General features: G+C 49.0%; 7 protein-coding genes across 7 annotated transcripts; 4 read left to right on the top strand and 3 right to left on the bottom strand.

The window, feature by feature from the left end:
• Positions 1-825: 825 nt before the first annotated feature.
• PFICI_15070 (uncharacterized protein) lies at positions 826-1,447 on the top strand (the record flags this gene model as incomplete). The annotated part of the gene is made up of 3 exons (XM_007843651.1): positions 826-945; positions 999-1,100; positions 1,238-1,447. 3 exons carry the CDS (start codon positions 826-828, stop codon positions 1,445-1,447), a joined length of 432 nt encoding a protein of 143 aa, XP_007841842.1.
• Positions 1,448-1,525: 78 nt separating this feature from the next.
• PFICI_15069 (uncharacterized protein) lies at positions 1,526-2,314 on the top strand (the record flags this gene model as incomplete). The annotated part of the gene is made up of 1 exon (XM_007843650.1): positions 1,526-2,314. One exon carries the CDS (start codon positions 1,526-1,528, stop codon positions 2,312-2,314), a length of 789 nt encoding a protein of 262 aa, XP_007841841.1.
• Positions 2,315-2,935: 621 nt separating this feature from the next.
• PFICI_15068 (uncharacterized protein) lies at positions 2,936-3,829 on the top strand (the record flags this gene model as incomplete). Its single annotated transcript, XM_007843649.1, has 3 exons — positions 2,936-3,207; positions 3,289-3,624; positions 3,682-3,829. The coding sequence occupies 3 exons, from the start codon at positions 2,936-2,938 to the stop codon at positions 3,827-3,829; spliced, it is 756 nt and encodes a 251-aa protein (XP_007841840.1).
• A 338-nt stretch (positions 3,830-4,167) lies between these two features.
• PFICI_15067 (uncharacterized protein) lies at positions 4,168-5,838 on the bottom strand (the record flags this gene model as incomplete). Its single annotated transcript, XM_007843648.1, has 1 exon — positions 4,168-5,838. The coding sequence occupies one exon, from the start codon at positions 5,836-5,838 to the stop codon at positions 4,168-4,170; it is 1,671 nt and encodes a 556-aa protein (XP_007841839.1).
• A 1,558-nt stretch (positions 5,839-7,396) lies between these two features.
• PFICI_15066 (Protoheme IX farnesyltransferase) lies at positions 7,397-8,926 on the top strand (the record flags this gene model as incomplete). The annotated part of the gene is made up of 1 exon (XM_007843647.1): positions 7,397-8,926. One exon carries the CDS (start codon positions 7,397-7,399, stop codon positions 8,924-8,926), a length of 1,530 nt encoding a protein of 509 aa, XP_007841838.1.
• Positions 8,927-9,230: 304 nt separating this feature from the next.
• On the bottom strand, positions 9,231-9,970 carry PFICI_15065 (uncharacterized protein; the record flags this gene model as incomplete). Its single annotated transcript, XM_007843646.1, has 2 exons — positions 9,231-9,842; positions 9,905-9,970. The coding sequence occupies 2 exons, from the start codon at positions 9,968-9,970 to the stop codon at positions 9,231-9,233; spliced, it is 678 nt and encodes a 225-aa protein (XP_007841837.1).
• Positions 9,971-11,082: 1,112 nt separating this feature from the next.
• On the bottom strand, positions 11,083-12,178 carry PFICI_15064 (uncharacterized protein; the record flags this gene model as incomplete). The annotated part of the gene is made up of 2 exons (XM_007843645.1): positions 11,083-11,556; positions 11,621-12,178. 2 exons carry the CDS (start codon positions 12,176-12,178, stop codon positions 11,083-11,085), a joined length of 1,032 nt encoding a protein of 343 aa, XP_007841836.1.
• Positions 12,179-14,902: the final 2,724 nt, after the last annotated feature.

Below are 14,902 nucleotides of genomic sequence, written 5' to 3'. Positions count from 1 at the left end.
AGCCAGGCACGCTTCCGCTCACTCTCCACATTCCCAAACCAATGCTGCTTTAGATGAGGCCAAGACTGGCATCAAACAGTGATAGCGCTACGCACCCAGGGCTACTTGTCCACTATAGTGCTGGCAATCGAACGAGATAATACGGTACCTTGGTACAGTCCATCATCGGCAATTCATCACCACCTGAGTATCTGGCACCACCTATCAATGCCGTACCTACATAGGCACTTGTACGAATCCCAAATGAACAAGGGATTTGACTTGCGCCAGTCATGAATACCACATGTGCATGTCAAGCCCAGGCTACATTAGATATATAAGTACATACCTATCTAGGTATGTAGGTAGGTAGCATTTGACGTACAGAGGCTCACAAGTCGACGGGCGAGGGGAATAGGTAGTATTCTCAGTGTGTCGTAGCCGACTCCGGACACAGGGACCTCGCATCTCGCTAGCACTTGGAACGGCGGGGTTGAGCCACTAAGAATCATCCATGGATTTTACCTACAGGCACCTGGGCCAGTAAATGACTCGCTAAGGATCCAACGCTTAGTACGTCGCTCCATGTACCTAAGGTAGGTACGTTCCCCTCATTGCACGTGTGTACTGTAAATGCCCATTGCACCTTAGATACTGTAGGTAGGTACCTAGGTAGTATCATTGATGACTAGAGGTACGTACATACCGGCAACCTATCCTCTTCTTGGCGATTCCTTCACTCTTGCAAATGAGCAAATTAAAACTCTCGAGTGCTCGAGGCCTTCAAATAATTACCTTGACCTTCATCCCCCCCAACATATTCAGATATTTGGTGCCCGAGGAAGGATGTCAACATCGGACGATCTCCTCAGTTGGGCCAGTCGAAACGACATTAGATGCGATGGCTTCAAACTCGTCCAAACACCAGGACGAGGCACCGGTGTCTTTGCGGATCGCCGCATCGAAGTAAGAGGTATTGTCTTATACATGATAAAAGACACTGACAGCTATGATTTCAGGCTGGAGAAGTCATACTCGAAGTGCCTGTCAAGATGATGCGTAACATTGACTCTGTCCCGCGTGGCATCCGCGACAAATTACCGCCACGCTGGTCCATACATGTCAGTACTGAAAGCCTTGTTTCCATCTACCTTCCTGGCCATTTCTTAATATTACGGTTGACCTCCTTCGGTGGTCTGGACTATTTTCCCCACTTGCATTCTAAGTCAACTATACTCACTCTTGCTTCATTATGTAGAGTTCTCTGGCAGTTGATCTCTGCTTCAATCAAATCGTCGCCCCTTGGCAGGCAATTCTTCCCACAATTGACGACTTCAGGAATTCATTGCCGCTCATGTGGCCGCCACAGGTTAGTAAATTTATCTTGACGGACGCCTTGGGCTATACGCAACTGTCAACTATGCCCAAGGTTTGTGGACATGCATCGATCAACTTCGGCGACATTTGATTGCCTTGGCAAGGTTAGGTTGCTGTCACACATGTTTAGATTGCCTCTAACGTCTTTCTCTCATGATAGCTCCAAGCCATGCTACCTCGGCCTACCTTGACCTTGGTGAACGAGCAGAAAGCCAGAATTCAGGGCCAGTGGGTTGTTGTTGCAGAAAGGTTCCCTACTCTAGGCTATGAGGAATATCTCCGGTCTTGGTTGATTATGAATACACGCACGTTCTACCATTCGACGCCGGAGACTGAGTCGTACGAGTGGGTAGAACGTATTGGTCTTCTCCCTGTAGCCGATCTTCTCAACCATGCGGAAAGAGGATGCAAAGTGCTCTACACCGATACAGAGTACACCATTACAACAGATCGAGTTTACAATGCCGGCGATGAGATTTGTAACTCTTACGGTGAACACACCAATGACTTCCTGCTTGGAGAGTACGGTTTCATTCTTTTAACGAACTGTTGGGACGAGATATGCGTTGACGACGCCATCTTGCCTCAATTAAGTCAAGTCCAAAAGTCAAACCTTGAGAAGGAGAATCTTACCAAAGGTTTCAAAATCGGAAACGACAGGGCACCTTGCGATAGAACAAGACGTGCAATGCAGATATTGTGCCGGAAAAAGGGAGACAATCTGAAAACCAACCGGAAGGAAAACAATGAAAATTACCTCGAGCCTGAACATAGCGCACTACTGGCCGCTTATCTCGAGGGTTATATGGCCACGATCGACAAGACTATGGATGGTATTGAGGAGATGAAAAATGTGGAACGTGGTCAGAAGGAACTTTTGCTCCAGAGATGGCGGCAAATTCGGACTGCAGTTTCGGAGGCTACTGACCAGCTCGAGAATACCACATCCGTCCAATAATGTCTTTTAGACGATAGATTACCTAGTAGCCATGATCATAAAGGGTTTGCTTGGCCTCGTCTCTCCTCGCCTCCTTGCATTATGCCACAATACCCCGAATATTCCGGCTCTGTGACATTGTAATAGCATAAGAACCCTTTGCCCGATTTCCAATATCTGATGATTTTGGAATCCAATTGGACAGTATGCTCAAGTAGCTCATCAGTATGCTCTCGTGGCACTGGCCGCACTGCAAATGGTTGTTCAGTTATTCTGTTCAGTCTACCTATGTACTAGCTAGGTACAAACCTAGGCTCCAGAAATGACCCCAAGGGACACCCCCCCACTGTCCGACTCCCAGAAAGCCGAAAATTTTAGCCTGCCCGTAAATACAACCTTTCGCTACATTAATTACCAGATTACCTACTGCCGTACACCCACTGTTCAAACGTCCATTTTTTTTTGTCCACGATTTATCGGGTCTGAAATTCTCCAAGATTCAGCAATCTGTCACTAGGCTATTTTGATCGCACAACTTCTCAAAGATTGTCATCAAGGTGTCGGAAACACCTCGATTTTCTGTGGCAACCAAAAGGTTAGAAATAACAGAGAAGCACTTGGCAGAGAAGACCACACGCACAGATGGCTGAACCATCAGACTTGCCCGGCAACACCGAAGGGTCCAACGGGACAAGAAAATCTTCGGATCATCAGACCACTGCCCTCTCACCTAATAAAGACGTGGGCCTCGGATACTGGAACAACGTTGAGTGCAATGTTGATGGAATGCTAGGCGGCTTCTCTGTTGTGTCCAGGATTGATCTTCAAAGTTCGCGCAACTTCCTGGCAAAGTTAGGCATTGGAGCTAAACCGGGACTACGTGTAGTCGATCGAGCTCTGGAAGGTGGCGCTGGGTAAGTTTGAAATCATGCAAGCAATCGATATGCTATTCGCTTTGTGAGCCGGTTATTTACAGTCGTCTGACAACCCTTCAGCATAGGACGAGTCACGGAAGGGCTCCTTCTCAAGGTCGCAAAGACTGTGGACATTATTGAACCTGTGATCAAATTCACTGATACCATTAAAGGAAAAGATGGCGTCTGTAAGATTCACAACGTTGGATTGGAGGAGTGGCGACCGACACAGGATGATCAATACGATCTGATCTGGACCCAGTGGTGTGTAGGACATTTGAGCGATGCTCAGCTGTTGCAGTACCTCAAGGAGTGCAAATCAGCACTCAAGCCCGGGACTGGCCTTGCAGTTGTCAAGGAGAACCTCAGCACGATAGATGTTGACATGTTTGATGAAATAGATAGCAGTATTACAAGGTAACATCCCCATCACTACGCTTCCTCGTTGCAGCCGTGCTAATTATTCCCTTGCAGACGTGATGACAAGTTCAGAAGTCTTTTCGCAGAAGCGGGATTGGCTATTGTCAGGACGGAATTACAGAAGGGCTTCCCCAAGAGTAATCTAGGTAAATTGCTGCCGGTACGCGTCTATGCCTTGAAACCGGTATCATCCGCTTCTTGATAGTACGTAATCTATTAGATACTTTGCTAGTTGAACGCCTAGGCATTGATAATACCCAGGTGGACGAGCAATGCAACTAGTGCTTGCTTGAGAAGTCATATTATCCGAGTATTCCAGCATTTCATAACCACCGAAGAGGTATGTCTGTCAGCCACGTCTCTCTTGGTGCTAACAGATGAACCTCGAAAGTCTCAGGTTCACTCCCATGTTTCTGTATAGCAAGTAATACGGTATGGTGTAAGTTTTGGTGTACTGACTTGATCTGTAACCCATTAGACAGCCTATGCATCGAGGATACCGATATCATTGCACCAATTGACTCCGGGCTCCTCTTGATCCTAGCCTCCTACGGGATGACAAGCTTTCTCAGGTGCCCCAATGTCATCACCTGTTGTGGATGCTTTGAGCTTGTCACCTCCGGTCTCTATCTCTCGTGTGTTGTCCATGAGAGCTGTTTCGTCCATGATCCATGACTGGAACATGGAAACAGCGGTTTCAGGGTGGTGCCTGTGATTCAATAGAAACCCCTGCAGCTGTGCTGGCGTCAACGTATCGGCGGGTACTTGCGACTTGAATTCGATTGCCAATGTTTGGAGCTGTTCGCTGCTGATCTTGGCACAAGGTTCTGCCATGTTGGGCTCATCATTGGGTTCGGGGGCATAAAAGCGCAGAAACATCTCCTCCGCGGCATCTTTGCTGATGTTGCCCATGAAGATTATTTTGTCAATCCGCCCAGGCCGGACCAAAGCGTCGTCGAGTGCATCCGCAAAGTTGGAGGTCATCAAAACAATCCGCCCTTCCTGGCTCGTCACGCCATCCAAAACATTCAACAGACCAGACAGAGTGACACGGCCAGGGCGTAGCTGCCCGCCGACCTTTCGAATCTCCTTGGGATCCTTGACTTCCAAGGGAATATCGGGAAGCTCTCGGGTACGTTTTATTCCAACAGCATCGATGTCTTCGAGAAGGACAATACATTGTGGTGGCAGGGATGTGAATAGCCTGTCCAAGTCAATGTCCTGGCTCACAGTTGGAATATTGATCATGAATAGATCAAGGCCAAAGCGTCCGGCAAGCGCGATTGATAGTGAAGTCTTGCCAGTCCCTGGGGGGCCATGGAGCAGATAGCCTCGGCGATAAGGAATGCCACGGTTTGTGTAGAAGCGTCTAGTGGCTGGCTTAAGATAGTTGTCAATGTCGAGGACGAGCTCATCTTTAGTCTTTTTGTCCATATGAACAGTCTCGAGAGGCCGAATCGGTCGTAGTATTGTCGTATCCCAACCTTCTCGGTGGAAAAGATTTCTTGACGCGTGGACTGTGACGAAAGCCTCACGTTGCTTGTCGGCAAAGTCACGACATGTGTTGAGAAACCTTTTGATGGGTTGGACAGACCTGCCTAGGCACATGACGACCAGCGGCTCGTGGCCGGCTGGAGGCACAACATACTGATCAGCAGAGTCGGCCGACATGTGGAAGCTGCGCATAGCAGACCTTGGATCCGCTATGCGACGAACAAGGAAGATTTTGTGATCATGGAAGAACCAGGTGATGCCAAATGTAGGAAGATATTGTATGGGCAGCCGTTTCTCTTGGTGGTAGTCAATCCTTCGAATGGCCGCTCTTCTAAATTCCCAGGCGTCATTCTGAATAGGCTCGGAACTTGCAGTCAAAATGCGAGTCTGCTGCCGTACGAGCACCTTGGCCCCAATCCAGTTCAAGACCTCACGATTCAGGCGGTCGCTACCGGGAATCGACACAGACGCGGTAAAGAACCTGACGATCCAGTTGTACACCTCATAGGCCAGACCTTTGAGGTGCTGGCTTCCTGTGCTGATGGCGCCAAAGACAGTCAGCGCCATGGCCAATGTTGTTATATCCAATTTCAACCATTTTGAAAAGAACGACTGCAGTGTGTTGAATCCTGGAGTGGTTTGTTCGAATAGTCGACGAAGCGAGCCTGCCCCGCCCAGGTATGGAAATGATGCTATTGATCGAGTAGGTTGGGCCATGACAGCGAACAATACAGGATGCTGAGTGCTGGACCATGCAAAGTAAATCACCTTGGGTGAAATCGCTAGATTGTGATCTTTTTGACCCAAGTAGTATGCTTTTATACAGGTAATCAACCGTGGTAGAGAATGGATCCTGGACCGTGGTGGTGGAATCGCATACACGAGGCCAAACTCCAAATGCCTGAGAGCCTGCTGTGGTCAAGGTCAGACAGACCGCCTTGGGTGTTGTTTGCTGGGGCCGGCGTTGGACTTGATGTATTGTCACACTGCGTACCTACTAGTAGATACCTAGGTACAAGGAAGTGACGGCCTAAGACCTTCAGCTGCCTACCGAGATGCATAGATACCTACTTCTCAAAGAGTCGACATCCCCAAATATGACGTCGCCAATGGAAAGCCTTGGTAGGTATTTATTTCAATAATACTACATACATCCTGAATCCCAAGTCATCTCGGTTGGGGGGAAAAAAAGAAGCCCAACGTATGCTTGAAAGAAGATGATGTCCTTTGGTGACCGACCTCCAATTTGAATAGACAGCAATTGACAGGCAGTCACTCACCTTTGTGAAACATTGTACTTTGACTGGTGAGTTCTTGGTGTCTCACTACCAATATTCATGGGCAAGGAATCACGACGATGACATGTGATCAATACCGCAATCAATTGATACCTCATACTCCGAGCTACATGGAGAGGGTACTTAGTGTTATGTTATTATTCTGATTAGGAATCGCACGGTGAGGTTAACCAAAATCTGAATTGCTTGATGCATTCCTTATCATACATTTAGTCAAGCATTGTAGGTTGTTATGTGGCTTGTGTTCTGGCTCCATCTTTGTGGTGTCTGGGCGGGTTCTGGGCAGGCAGGTACTTTTGAGGGCTGCTGCGATTTATTTCGCTCTACTTGAAAGTCGCTTATGGAATTTGACACAGTCTTTGAACAGGCTTGGGAACTTCTTCCTCTTTTTATTGCGTGATCTGAAAGAGTGACAATAATTTAACGTACTGTCTAGATGATTCTGCTTGGATGTGGCTTGCTTTCTGGTGCTCCCTGCATAGTTACTTGGTGATATATCACCAAGTATACTACGCACAATCGGGGGAAGAATTCTCCATGATCATTTCAAATAACGTATCCAAAATTCTGTTCTATCGATCCAGTACTGGTAGGTGGGTAGGTACCTACATGTAGGTAATTACATTTTGACGGTAGACACACTGAAGTGTGTACTCCAACACCCCCAAATCGCCCCCAAAAAATAGCACTAGGGTTGTCCTACAAGCTTTCTTACAGCCCCTAGATACCTGGAGGATTGTGGATGTTAGCAGTACTGGACTGGACCGGGCACCAAATGGGCAGCAGGCTAGGCTGGGCTGGGGCTCCCTGGAACAAAGCACGGCTCGGAATATTCGCACACCCCGGGATCTGTCAAATCCTTGAAGCTGCGCATCGATCCAAGGCGACATTTCGAGGCGCAAAAGCAGAAGCCTCACGGTGCACTTTGAGGCAATTGACCTGTTTGCACGAGCAATGGGCCATGGTCTTTACTCGAGATGAATATACGGCCACCAAGAACCCTTCTTCGCCCGGGCGCCGCTGATAGTGTTTGCTGGCAATGTAGCTTGCAGCTATCTCGATCCAGGGTACCAACGGCAGCTTCTTCACGAACCTTTGCCCAAAGCTTCGCACCACAGAATGCCATTGCTCCGCGGCCTCGCCGCCTAAGACTGGGCTATTTCTTCGCAAACAGCGCATTGCCATTGGCAAAGAATATTCGATCTGGTAGATATGCAGCATCAACGGCAGCGCCACGAAGTCATGATGAGGCCCCGACGTCATCACCAACAACACCCCATCCTAATCAAGACCTCCCGCACCGACGACGACAAGCCGCGAAACGAAAAGCCGCACTCGCAGCAGCAGAAGCAGCAGGAAATACCCCAGGCAACTCTCTTCCCGCCGAAGATGCCTCGTCGGCCTTGACGACATCGGCTGCCAACCACTCAGCCAAGTCATTTCGACGGCAATTCGCTCTCTACCTCTCGCTTTCGAAGCCGCGACTATCGATGCTTGTTGTTCTTACATCAATGTCTTCCTATGCGCTATATCCAGTGCCCGACTTTCTTTCGCCGACCATTGGCGTCGATGCGCCATCCTTGTCACCTCTGACGCTCGCCTTCCTCACCACAGGAACGGCTTTATGCTCGGCTTCGGCAAACGCCCTCAACATGCTGTACGAGCCCGATACGGATGCCAAGATGTCAAGAACTCGCAACAGACCACTGGTTCGAGGTCTGCTCACACAGCGAAAGGCTGTTGTCTTTGCCATACTGGCCGCGGCAACAGGAGTCGGTGCACTCTACTTCGGCGTCAACCCGACGGTTGCCGCTCTCGGCGCGACCAATGTTGTTCTTTATGCCGGCGTATATACACCGATGAAACGTCTTCACTGGTTGAACACATGGGTTGGTGCTATTGTAGGAGGAATCCCGCCCCTCATGGGTTGGGCGGCGGCTGCAGGAGAGGCCGCAACAGACACTGGAGGTTTTGAAGAGCTACTCCTCACACGTGATGCAATTGGAGGCTGGCTGTTGGCAGGCCTTCTTTTTGCCTGGCAGTTTCCACACTTCATGGCGCTGTCCTGGTCCATTCGAGAGGAATACAAAATTGCGGGGCACAAGATGCTCGCTTGGATCAATCCTGCACGCAACGGACGAGTAGCTTTGAGGTACAGCCTTGCGTTCTTCCCAATTTGCTTTGGTCTCTGTGCTGTAGGAGTTACCGAGTGGAGTTTTGCAGTCACCAGTTTGCCTATAAATGTATGGCTCACACGTGAGGCTGTGCGATTCTGGAAACACGAAGGTTACCAAGGCAGTGCCAGAGGTCTCTTTTGGGCGAGTGTTTGGCATTTGCCAGTCGTCATGGTGTTTGCCCTTGTCCAGAAGAAGGGCATGTGGAGCCGGGTGTGGAGGGCTGTTTTTGGTGAGCCTCTGGTCGAGGATGATGAAGACGAGGATGAATGGGAGGATGAGGAGATTACCGAGACAATCCCCAAGCCCAAAGAGCTTCGCATAGGCAGCTAGACTTGAGCCATGAGCTTTCAGCCTTGGGGATACGTACCAACCATGTATTTGTATTCTCATGTAACTATACGCAAACATGATACCACTCTCCCGCCCCGGCGCATTATCGGAATCACAATTTCAGAAATCAAATCACTCGAGTTCATTCGTCAAGCTAATATACATAAGCCCTATAGGGTTCAAAGTGGCACAAAAGATTCCGGAATCAAACAAGTCGTTATTCAATTAATGTGAAATACTTGCAGATTCCCCTCATTGATGAGCCAGATACTTCTACTCACTTTGCCCATGTTCTGATCAACGCTCATTGTCTGATCCGTGTTTCAATCGACTTCAGTTCGCCAAAGACTGATTTGAATTCCTCCAATTCTGATAGACTTTGCAAGTATCGCGTAGTTTCTGGAAGCTCCTTCTTCATTTCACTATCGTATAGGAAAGCCATCGAAGCAAACAAGGGTCCAGCAACCATAATATCGGCCAGTGTCAGCTGGGATCCGACAAGGTACTTCTTGCCGCCCTGCACCGAGACCTCGATCTTCTTCAGAGCACGTGTGAGGTTTGCCACATGCATTTCATACCGCTTCTCATCGTATGGCACCAGTTTCAGGAAGCACATGACAGCAGGAGGCATGATATTGGCGGCCAGCTCGTTCTCTGAAAAGAATGACCATTCGGTAATACGCGCTTGTGTTTGGACGTCTGCTCCCAGAAGCTGTTGCGCGGCAGGTCCGCTGCCAGCCAGGTAGGAACAGATGGCTGCTGCCTCAGCAACGCAGAACCCGTCGGCACATTCAAGAGCAGGAACCTTTCCCAGAGGGAATTTGGCCAAGAATTCGGGTGTACGGTTGGTTTTTCCCATGGCAAAATCATCAGCCAGTGGAACGTCAAGGCCATTGAGAGCAGCAGCGACTTGTGCCTGAATACTAGATAGTCAGTACGCTTTGGTCATTTCTGGGTTGAAGTCTTGGTTCTGTGAACAAGGGTACTTGCCCGTTGAACTCGCCAGTTGCCTGGATACGAGTAGATTTTGCCGAAAGGTGCCATGGTGACGATATCTATGGCGCTCAAAAAATGTGGTGGCCAAATTATACAGCGGTTAGAGTCGTGTTGAGGTATGCTGTCATGAGTCTGCGGAAGAGAATACTCGAGACTACTTGACCTTGACTTCTACCCTCTTTATCTGAACGTGGCCACGTCAAGGGTGAGTTGCAGCTGAAACTCTGGAAACTGCTGATTTGTAAGCAAGCCCTTGCTGCAGGTCTCGGAAGCATAAGTCGTATTTGCAAGCAAGTGGGTACGATAGCTAGATGGTAAGTAGTACATATCACAGTACGGTTCTGGTGGCCTACCATGTGGGGTCAAATCAACGAGGAGTCGTCTTCTGTACATGCAAGCCGCCACGTGCTTCTTTCTTGCTTGCCAGGTCTACATACTCATGATATTGGTTCATAACTGCCGGAGAGAATAATAACATGCACTTAACCCAAATCAGTAGCTTTAGAGAAAGCATAGTATGCGTTGATCATGCACAAACTTGACTCGGCGAAAGTGTCCCGGCATTGGAGACGGAGTTGCCCCGTCATGACAAATCCCTGACCGCCGGACACCGACATCCGAACTGCCGACCATAGCCGGGCTAGTAAAGTTCCGAGCAGTGGAGAAAAATAGTCTCCTGAATATTAATCGGCACCTATTATGCTGCGTGCAATACTATACTTGGCTCCCGCAATTATATTGGATACCTGGTAGCTTGTAACAGAGCGTGTAATATGATATGGCCCACAACTGGAACACGTCTTTTAAACATTGAAGTATACATGACTTGATTAAGAAGCTGCAGATGGGCAACCTCGGAATTGACACGGGATCGCGCCTGTTGCATATCCCCTTGATCTCCCGGCTGCTATCATTATCATCATTTCCCGCTGAATCGACTCCAGTTTGACCTCCTGTATAATGTAACGCCAAATACTCCATATGCACACCGTCCGACCGGAAAAAAAAAAAAAAAGAAGTGCCTGAAATCGTGCCCTATTTTCGCCAAACGCCAACGTCGATGCCATGTGCGCATCCATACCGAAACCAAGAGTCAAAATCTCGTGGAGGCGGGAAGCATTACGAGAGTAAAAATGTAGGAAAATGGTCATGTGCGATCATCACATGCCAGAAGGAGCGCCTCTATGCTGTGGTCGATTAATGATTGCCTCGATGCCCATATCCACACTAGGGAGTCGTTGCCCATGAGGCAGATAAGGAGAGCCACCCTGTGAGTGATGAGAATGAGTGGACATTGGGCCGTACCCTTGAGCCGCCGTTGAGGATACAGAAGAGCCGTAATCAGATGATGACATTCCGCCCGTGCTGGCGGGATATGCGTGACCGTACGCCTGATCGTTCAGGTGCATGTGGTTGTAGCCGTTGTGAAAGGAGCTGCCTACAGAGTGGGAGCTCGAGTGCCCCGTCTCGGGACTGCTATAAGAAGCATCGAGGTCATCTACTGGAGTCAGACCAATGCCCGAGATGCCGCTGTCGTCGTCATACCCATGGAAAGACTGGCCAGACTCGGCGCGCTCCCGCCGAGCACCTGCGCGGGCTGCATTCTGAATATTTTTGAGACCGCTATTCATACACTAAGAATGAGACGGTTGTCAGCGCCTGGCTATAGATACCTGTTTTATCTCAGGTTCGACTCACCCTGGCCTCGACGACATTCCATTTCTCTCCGACTTTGTGGGCGAGTGGCTGCCATATCTCTTTGCGCATGCTCATATACTCCTTGGCGATCTTTTCGAACTTGCGCACATCCCAGTCGTCGGCGCCCTTTCTTTCCATCAAGCGCTCGTGTCTTTTACGGCACGCATTGGGCGTCTTGTTTGGAAAGTAAGTGCTTCGAATCTGGTTCCAGTTTAATCCTTGCTGTCTGGCCGACAGCAGGTTTTGGTCATCTTGCGGTGACCAAGCCCCAGATGAAGCGCGGTGCGGAATGGGAGCTGGAACTACTGCAGCAGAGTATTGCTCGTACTGAGGTTGCATCGATGGCGGAGCAGCCGAGGAAGATGCCATGGTCGGATAAAACGCCGTGTTGAGAGGGAGATGTGGACGACTATTGTATCCGATATCGACTTGCTGAGACGGTGCTAGTGACGCAGGCATATTCATGGCATTCGCATATACCTGAGGATGTTGCTGTTGCTGTTGCTGATGGTGCTGGTGCTGGTGGACCGAGCTGGACGCGCGCGTGTGTTTTGGCATGGCGTCCGATAATGAAAAGATGGTCTATGCAGAAAATTGAAACGAATCAAGGATTCTATGAGACTGATTGGTGAATGACGATTAAAACTAGAAAAATGCTCGCGCCCAAGAATTTCGTATTTGGTGATGATAGTAGTCCCCCGGTATTTCTTTACTGATAGGCGAGATGAGAGCTCCAGGTCCCTCGTGTCAAACGAACGGAGGAGAAACGAATGGGAGACAAGGAAATAGGGCCAGACAGAGGAAACAGACGAAGAAGGAAATTGATTGATTCTTGCTATAGCGAAGGAGGTCTAGATGATGAGGCCAGAAACGATGAGCCACGATCAGGGCGCGACCCTTTATAAAACCGAGTCCACTCATTGAGGGCGAACGAGAACCTGCGGCAGTTGGCTCGAGGTTGTGATGCGAGACCTGAGTCCATAGATCTGAAACACAACTCCCATGCTGGTGGAAGATAAATGCAGAGCGGCAGACTGATTGCAAGATGCAGGTGGAATTCCTGAAACCCGGGGTGCGTATCTGAAAGAGCGGATAGACAGGAAAAGGCCTATTGACATTGGCTGGAGCGTCTCGAGAGGGCGTCTGTCTGGAGTTTGGGCGGCTAGACGGGGGGGATCTGACGTGCGAGGGCGGCTAACATATATGAGATGGAGCTCCCCCCGTAAATCCAGGACGCCAAGCTGGAGCACATATGATGAATACCAAATACATGCGCCGTACAAAAATAGAGGAGGGATTTGTGCTACTAGCCGCCATTATACTCAGGTTGCAGCCGCGAGAATAGGGAAAATCTCCTTAATCTCGCAATGCACGTTAGGAACTGCTACTTGATCGATAAAAGCAGTACCAAGGCGCCTTCTCCCCCACCTGGACAGTATGCAATTTTGGCAAAGATGGCAGTCTATGATTGCGTCTAGCTTTCAATGGCGTCGATGTTTGGCTGGCGCATCTCAACCAGTGTGCCTGGCGAGCGTAGCAACAAAAGAGTGCTTGGGATGGGAGCTGCTGCAAGCAATCTGTGGTACCTGCATTTGACAGCCAGTTCATGTACTGTACTTGATTGAGTGTTCGGTCGACAACCAATCTGTAAATTGCCTGGTTGGAGGGGTATGTAGCGGAGGCGCAAGACAAGACCACCAGTGCATAACCTCAAGGCACCACATTTAATAGAGCTGGATCAACACACGCGCACAGCAATGTAGACTCAAGTAACTGTCAATATTTGCCTAGCAACCGTCAGTCCGCCTCATCCTGATCTGATTGCGGAAGCGATGAGACAAGCGCCAGCACTGCTGTCTCTTCGCCGACCCGGCGGCTGCGATGTACAGCGCAGGCTCGGATTGGCTCCCACTCGAGGGGAACCCCAAAATAAGCATATGTAGGGGTACGGCGGTCTTGAAATGCTGCAGGCGCGCGTTTACAGGCTAGGGGTGGAGCTCAGGGCGGGAAAGGAAACAACAGTAGACGGTCGTCGCCAAGGGTGCTTTCACTGTGGGTTAGCTGAGAGAAGCTCACCTTTGCCCCACTCCCGAGTCCTGATTTACCAGTCGTAAGCGGAAAAATAATAATACCTACATTGGTACCAACGGCAAAGCTGAAAGCTTTCTGTTAATAAAAACAATTGTTTATATCGCGAAGGCCGTCATGCCTGTTTCAAGCAAAAGGGTTTTCTGGTACGGGCATGGTTGTCTTACTTGTGGCATCTTGTTATATCGGTTACTACTTACAACTCGCCGCCTAATGCTAAATATTGTTTTCTCACCTGTGGCCTGGAAAACGTTTTACTGCGATAAAACAAGAAGATTACCATCTACACAGACAAATCATAGCCTAGCTACCTAAATAGCCTAGGCCGAACAGGTATTGCCTCAAGAGATAAACAACATGCTATCGCAGAACATACTACTCATCGGGAAAGCACATTGTGCGCGTGAGCGCACTTGAATATTTTTTGGGGGAAAAAAGAAAGAGATGTTTAATGAGGCGATATGCAAAAGGGGGTCATTTTCAAGGGCGAAATCAAATTTGAGCTTTATGTCTTGCTGATAACTAAAGTCGTGGGAGGTTGGACTTTTTGAGGCCTTCGTACCTATTTAGGTAACAGCCTGCTCTGGTAGGGCTCTAACGTAATGTAGGTACATATGTACCTGCCAAGTCAATAAACATTACAGTGCTAAATTGCCTCCAAAATGCAAAGACGAACATTCAAAGTGAATGAGTGTAATGGATTTAGCATCCTGGTGCCCCATGCCGAGGTCTGATCGTGGTTTTGATGATGGGGACTATTCATTCGGCTTGTGTAGAAAACATATGCGAACGGAACAGTATGCAGTAAATTCAGCTCTTTCTCAAACAAAACCAAGTTCCTGACTCGGGACATTTGAAAACTCTCGAGTCTCCCAAGTTGCATTGGCCTTATACTTTCATGTGCACATTTTCAAGCCATATCGTGACGCCTTGGGTGTTTTGCCATCATCACCGCCAATTAATATTCGCAAATTCGCAGCAATGATTCGACCAGCCGCCAGTTTTCCAAAGCCCTACAACTCCTACCTGATGCAGCATGTTCAAATATTCGACTACCTGCAAGATTGGATCGCCGAGTCGGTCATTATTAAGGCACGTACAGGGATTACAGCATTTAGGCTAAATACACATGCCGCAAGCTGGTAATGAGCACACCTTTTGTGAGGGGATTCTCTCTTGCTGGGGTATCTCCGC

The sequence above is a fragment of the Pestalotiopsis fici genome (genome assembly GCF_000516985.1).
Source record: "Pestalotiopsis fici W106-1 unplaced genomic scaffold PFICI_Scf_15, whole genome shotgun sequence".
Taxonomy (NCBI): Eukaryota; Fungi; Ascomycota; class Sordariomycetes; order Amphisphaeriales; family Sporocadaceae; genus Pestalotiopsis; species Pestalotiopsis fici.
Note: the sequence above shows the minus strand (reverse complement) of the source record. Positions and strands in the feature narration are given on the sequence as shown.